This window comes from Vicia villosa, linkage group LG1 (assembly GCF_029867415.1).
Source record: "Vicia villosa cultivar HV-30 ecotype Madison, WI linkage group LG1, Vvil1.0, whole genome shotgun sequence".
NCBI classification, from domain to species: domain Eukaryota; kingdom Viridiplantae; phylum Streptophyta; class Magnoliopsida; order Fabales; family Fabaceae; genus Vicia; species Vicia villosa.
In genome coordinates this window covers 50,736,518-50,743,890 of record NC_081180.1, presented here as the reverse complement: position 1 = coordinate 50,743,890, position 7,373 = coordinate 50,736,518, and the positions used below count along the sequence as shown (strand labels likewise).

The window sequence follows — 7,373 nt, the reverse complement described above, 5'->3', positions numbered from 1 at the left end:
ATAAATTTAATTATTAATTTATATCAAATAATTAATATAAATTAAATTTTAAAATCAAAATCTTTTTAAAAATAGAGTTTTTCTAACCTATGCAACATTGCATAGGATAAAGGACAATTAATAAACAACTTTTTAAAATATTAATTATCATATTAATTATTTTTCTTTTGAAAAAGTATTTTTTTTTAATTTTCTCTCTCCCACACAATTAATAATCAACATAAATAATAATTAATATGGTAATTTATATTTAAAAAAGGGGTAATGCTAACCTGTGGGCGGCACATGTTAAGACCTAAATAAAAAAAAATTTATCTTGGAACTTATGTAGTGAATAAATTACAAATATATAATTAATTTTATTTTTTTTATTCAATTTTTTTTTAAAATATAGATTTCTTAACATGTGCCCTTATGACACATATTAGCATTACTCTTGGTGTATTAATTGTCCATATCCTAGAAAACCCTTAAAAATATTTATTTAATAATATCTCATAGAATCACTTATCAAATTTAACATTTTACTCCCAAATTTCACCATAAATATATATCTCTCCATAGAATTACCTTCAAATCACATGATCATTCACTACTACTCACTTGTATTGTAGTGGCAGTCATGTGCAAAAATAAAGGGGATTCTGATATCTGCATGACAAGACATTTAAGCCATATAAAATATAAAAAGTGTAATAATAAATACAAGTAGTAAAGTGTTGTTGTCTTTACGTCTCTCCCGATCACAAAAAATAAAAAATCAGTTCACAGAACAAACGCATAGAGTAAAAAACATCGGAATATTCTAGCGACTCTATAAATAAGAGACGTGTATTTTTTTAAAAATTCCCGCAAAATATAACTGCGCGTTAACAGACAAACGTTCCAGCGCAGCATCCACCCCACAATCTCTCTACATCCCAAATCTACACCCCCTTTCTCGCCGCCGCCGGCACTTCTACCTAGGGTTTGGTTTCTCTCCGGCGACGTCGACGACGATGATTCCCTATCATTCCCTTCACGACGCCGAGATCGCCCTCGGCCGCAACCTCACCTTCGCTGAAACCCTCTGGTTCAATTACTCCGCCACAAAATCCGATTACTTTCTCTTCTGCCACAACATTCTCTTCCTTTTCCTAATCTTCTCCCTCGTCCCTCTCCCTCTCGTTTTTCTCGAGATTAAGCGATTGTACCCCTTCGATTCTTACAAGATCCAGCCGAAAGTTCGATTGTCCCTCCATGAAATGCTCAATTGCTACAAAGATGTTATGGTTATGTTCTTCCTTGTAGTTGGTCCTCTTCAGCTCGTTTCGTATCCTTCCATCAAGGTCATTTTCATTCACTATCACACTAACAATTACAACAATTACGGTTATAATCACACATTTTGTTAATTGTGGATGATTTATTTTTGGTTTTTCAGATGATTGGGATTAGGGCAGGGTTACCGTTACCGTCTGGATGGGAGATCTTATCGCAATTGGTGGTGTATTTTTTGGTGGAGGATTATACGAATTACTGGATCCATAGGTTTCTGCATAATAAATGGGGTTACGAGAAGATTCATCGCGTTCATCATGAGTATCAAGCTCCGATTGGATTTGCGGCGCCGTATGCTCACTGGGCGGAGATCTTGATACTTGGGATTCCGTCTTTTCTTGGACCTGCGTTGGCACCTGGTCACATGATTACGTTTTGGTTGTGGATAGCATTGCGCCAAGTTGAAGCTATTGATACGCATAGCGGGTACATCTTTCTGTCCTTTTCAATTTTTTTTTAATTTTTTTTGGTTGATTTTTTTTAGCAAATCTTAATGAATGTACTTTTGGAAAGTGTTTGGATTTCAAGGATCTTTAATAGTGGGTTGCTTTTTTTCTTTTAGGGGGCCTGAGATAGTGAGATCTATGATTGCATTTCATACACCTTTTTACTTCTTTTGTTTTGTGTATGTTTTTTATTAAACAATTATAATGTTGTTGTGATCTGTGTTTTGAAGTAAGATTAATATGGATAAATGCGGTTGATACAGTTGCAATTGGGGTTGTTGTTGGGTTATGGGTAAAGTGAAAGTATAAGGATGTTTTCGGTGTTTGACTGGTTTACTTTGTTTACTGTTATGTCTGTTCTGTCCTTCCTTGCCGCATTCATTTATGATGATGAAAGGATAGTATATGACAATTTTCGGTGTTAGCTACAATGAGAGGAGTAGGGGTATAGTTAAAATGATAATATGGCTTAAACATGGCGATTCATTTGTCTGTTTTCGATTTCATTAAGATTTGATAAGTCTCATGAGGTTGAGGTACTCTATTTTTTTACTGTGTAAATTGGATATTCTCTGCACGCAACTGGAAAAATTAACTCTTAAAGTTGGGTAAGATTGCAATAGACGACAAAACTCTCTCAAAAACTTGACTCTGTTGCATTTCCAATGCCAGATTTGACCAATCTCTGTTCATACTGGAAGCAACCCAAATCATCTTATGCAAGCGATCTTGGGTGGTACTTCTCTTCTAACAACGAAAACTTACTACATTATGTTAAAAGTTAATCTAACCAGTTGCAAGAAGTCCAATTGAAATATTTCTAGGATAGACCTTTGATAGTTTATACTGTTTCAAGAGTGTAGAAGAGTCTACTTAAGTTTGCCCAAGACAAACCTCTTCACAAGTTTTTTGCTTTTATAGTATAATAATATAAAAGCTGTTCCTAACTATGAATCTCTGGTGTTTGCCACCTCAACAATACATACATATACATGTACATAGTAGGATTGAATAGAAAAATTGAAGTTCAACCAAATTCTATAATTCACTTATGCAGTTAATTTGCTATTGATGCTGTAATTTTTTTAGTTATAGAATGCCTTATTGTATCAGGTTAGTGATTAGCCTTTGCTTTTAAATGGAAACTAGCTTTGCTGAGATGGAATATCCTGGTTGTGCTTGCAACTTGAAGGATTTTATCTCTAGTGAATTTGAAATTGAAATTTTGTATCTGATTTCTATGTTTTATTGCCTTCCTTATAAATGTAAGGTATGACTTCCCCTGGAATCCCACGAAATATATTCCATTTTATGGTGGCTCCGAGCATCATGATTACCATCATTATGTTGGAGGACAAAGCCAAAGCAATTTTGCATCAGTTTTCACGTACTGCGATTACATCTATGGAACTGACAAGGTTATATCATGATTCTGGAATTCTTCTTCTTTACATATATATCTTATTATTTTTCTCCACGTGTCAAATTGACTTGCAACATTCTTATTTTGTTTATAATCACAGGGTTTTCGGTATCAGAAGAAGATACTAAGAAATGTAAGTTTATTCAGCATTACCATTTAGAACTTGTGGCTTTAATTAGCTTAAGAACATTTTCATTTTACTCGAATCCCTTTGACATTTCTCTTTTTGTTTGGTATTGGTATACTATAAAACAATACAATATGCAATTATTGACCTTTTTATCCACTTCATTGTCCCTTTGTGATTTGATTTAGCTGAAGGAAGATTTGACAAATGGTGCTGCACAGAATGGAGGATCATTTGATGCACAAGATTATAATAAATCCGAGTGAGATGGAAGCACTGTTGGTGGTATCAAAACGTATTGTATGCCGGCCCTTCAAAACTACCTAAATTTCTCGTTGACGGATAAATAGTACTAGTAAAATATTTGTCTTGGGTTTATCTTCAGGATGAAGACTAGTAGAATGGAGCTTTAGGGATTGTGATTTTGTTTTACAAGAGTGGGTGGGGGAAGCGTTTCTTCTGCTTTTATGTTTTGGAAATCTAACATTTAGTTTTGCTTTATGTCGATGCAAGAATGATCATTTTCCAGTGGGCTGTAAATTAAATTCTAGAAATATGAGACACGCTTCGTTCCTTGTTCCTCGTTTCTCCTCTGGGAAGTAATTCGAAAAGCAGAATAAAATTTGGAAGTTTGGTTTTATGTAATAGCTGTTCGTGAACATGTAATCAGTAATGTCCCTTCTACCTGATGGATTGAGTCTGGAACCCAAAAGTCAAGTTATGTGAACACATTTGCTCAATGATTTTTTTTTTTTTTCAGTGTGAATTAACTGAACATTTAAAGCAAGTTTCAAAAAATTGGAATAGTCAGATATAGGGGTGTGCAAAATAACCACAATAACCATGAACTGAATAACTATCCAAATTAATCTAAATTTTAAAAGTAGCCCAAAGTTATATTTTTTGAAACGCAGATAGCATGAAAAGAAGGTTGTGGACAAGTGGTTATTGAAGATAGAATGTTAAAAAGAAAGAAGAGTGAACTTCAATAATGGCAAACTACCATTTTGATCCTTTAAAATTTAACATGTCATAGGCTCTCGTTTTGGTTCTTGAATCAGACGAAAATCTAATTAAATTTCTTACTCTTGAGTTTCTTAATCACTATAATCTCTCAATCACTATGGTCCCGAGGGTGGTGTTCATCACATTGTAGTGATCAAAAATGCACTTTGCAGCGTGTTGAGATAGAGATCAGGAAGGATCCATTTTACTACAAAATCACTTAACTAAATAGGCATCTTATTTTTCCAACACTATTAAATAGGCATTTTATTTTTTCCAACAAACTGTCTGAATTTTAATCTCCTGACATTCTTTTTAAATTTAGATTTCAATTTTCCGATAAATTCCTTGGATCGGTTTGCGTCTGTATTTTATCACAAGATGCTTAAAAATACGGTAAATTCGAATTTCAAATTCAGATAAACTCCAAAATAGTATTTGTCCCCTTTGGCAATACCTTTGAAGAAATTTTCATTATTAATAAATTATATATTATAAGTCATTTTTAAATCATACCTACGATTGACTATAATCATTCATCATAATATCAAATTGTCAAAACATAATTTTGATAAACCATACATCAGTGTTTATAAAATACAACACATCATACAATGTCACTATTGGATATATCTAATGTCCATGTTCCTCCTTGCTTCATTTACTGCAATGCATGTTGTGTCTCTGCTAAGATTGTCTGTAGAGTGATCCTATCAAGAGTGACTTTTTGAAACTTGTCCCAAGCTATGGCCTCTTCCAATAGCAATAATACCCTGACATGCCAGAAGTACATCCACGACATGGTCTATCTATTCCTATTCTAGTATTTCTTGATGAGTTTGTCTAGGGGAATCTCCTTCTACATCTGGTGTCCTGTAAGGATGAAACATTCTATAAAAATATTGGATGTAAATGTAAACCATACTCCATGGACGAAGAGTTGACACACTATGTACATCCGCAAGTGTCTCATCAATATCTCTATGGAGGACAGTTATAGGAACAACAATTATGGAGTTTTTAGATATGTTCTGCATATATTCGAACAACCGCAACACTCGTTCATGAGTAGTCAGTGACTCAGTGGTGAGCTTTGTTTTTACTTATTCTCACTTATTTGAATTTGATGGAATGAAAGAGAAGGAAGAGGGAAAGGTAAGGGTGTGAATACTCAAATGAATGTGTTTCAATTTCAATATCCATTAATTTAATTTGACATTGAAATATGTATTGATTCTTTAGTATTTCCGTAGTTTTTGAGTTTGAATTTTGATGTGATATAATAAGGTGCACCTAAATTTCAATATTCTGAAGTTTTTAATTTGGATTTCAACATCCAGTCTTTATTTTTAACTTAGTTTTGGAGTGTTTCAGAGAAAATTTATTATATATTTGATATTTGATTATTCTGAAGTTTTTAATTTGGATTTCAACATCCAGTCTTTATTTTTAACTTAGTTTTGGAGTGTTTCAGAGAAAATTTATTATATATTTGATATTTGATGCTTCTGAAATTTAAATTTTAATTTTAAGGTATTTTTAAAATTTTGCCTCAATGTGTAAATAAATCATAGGGTGTAATAAGTGATATCTTAGGTTAATAGCATTAACTCAGAGAAAAATGCTTACGTATCAATTGAGAATGGCCCAATGACACGGTAAGGTGTACACGTCTCAAATGAAACTCTCCAAAAATAGTGGTTTGCCCATTTTAATAATAATTTTTTTTTATCACATGTTTCTATAGAGTTTTCAAATGGACCGGTCTCAGTTCGCTTCGGTCTGGTGGGTCAATATGTTTAGCTTTGTCCGACTCAATTACTTAATGGACTACATAAAATGGATTCGGTCCATTTCTTAAAGGCTCGTGCGGTCCAATAGGTCAGTCCGACCCGTATTTTAATATTACTGTTTTAATTTTATAAAAATGATGTAATGGATAAATGCAACATAATATAAGTAGAGAGTCATCATAAACGTATATAAGTAATGTTTAAAATATATATATATATATATATATATATATATATATATATATATATATATATACAGTGGCGGAGCCAGAAAAATTATAAAGCCTGGGCAAGTTTTTATTGGCTAGAGCTATGAAGGATGTATGGGATATTGCTATATTAACACCGCTGGAGAAAGGAATAGGCCGCATAACAATAAGTGGAAAAGGGAATAACATAAACAACAGCAATAACAGCACCAGTGATAGTGGAGAAATTATAAATTCAGATAATTTTACAGGTTCCAGCATCTAAGAGCTACTTGCTAAGGGCAGTGAATTACTCAAACGCATCCGTAACGGTATTATTATAATCAATTACAAATGATGCTATTAAAACTAACTCAATATCGGGTTTCAACCGACATCAGTAAATCATTAGAGCCTTATCATGTCCCTTCTTAGTTTTTAAAACTAACCAGGCCCCAGAACCCATAAATTTGGCTATTGAATGAACTTATTATTGTACAAAATACTAAGCATCTAAATTCCGAAGCAAAATGGCATTTTGTTGAAGAATGTGTGTGCTTTCTTTAGGTGTTTAGGCGGGTGTATAGGTGACTCGCACAAGGATTTGAAAATTACTGAATCATAGCTTTGTAGTATAGTACTAAATGCTAAAATTTTATGACACCTTTATTACAGAAAAATAATTTATGACTCATAAACAATCGAGCCTGTACTTTTTATTCCATAAAATTAAATTCCCATGGATGACCCTCTTTTTAATTTGTTTTTCTTCATTGGTTGCTGAGTGTAAGCAAATTATATGAACCAGTTTGAAATGTTTCATCATTCTGCATTTATACTTGCAGATAAGCCACCGATTGAAGAGTTCCAACAAAAAAATTTCAAGATAGATAAACAAAATTTATTTCAGTCATTTCATCGAACACATGGCATGCACGTACGTAACGGTAAATACGATAAGAAATTTAGAACCGATTGGCAAATTAGAATTGAATAACAATCACACAACAACAATCACAGAAGAAAGACAAAGAAGATTGTAATCGAAATCAAACAGAGTTCTCACCAGAA

At 32.9% G+C, this 7,373-nt stretch overlaps 1 protein-coding gene across 1 annotated transcript; it reads left to right on the top strand.

Annotated features, from left to right (window-relative positions):
* The first annotated feature begins 793 nt into the window (after nucleotides 1-793).
* Nucleotides 794-3,956, top strand: LOC131637564 (methylsterol monooxygenase 1-1-like). Its single transcript, XM_058908164.1, has 5 exons — nucleotides 794-1,328; nucleotides 1,424-1,746; nucleotides 3,037-3,184; nucleotides 3,290-3,322; nucleotides 3,505-3,956. The coding sequence occupies exons 1-5, from the start codon at nucleotides 999-1,001 to the stop codon at nucleotides 3,580-3,582; spliced, it is 912 nt and encodes a 303-aa protein (XP_058764147.1). The 5' UTR covers nucleotides 794-998; the 3' UTR covers nucleotides 3,583-3,956.
* The last annotated feature ends 3,417 nt before the right edge of the window (nucleotides 3,957-7,373 follow it).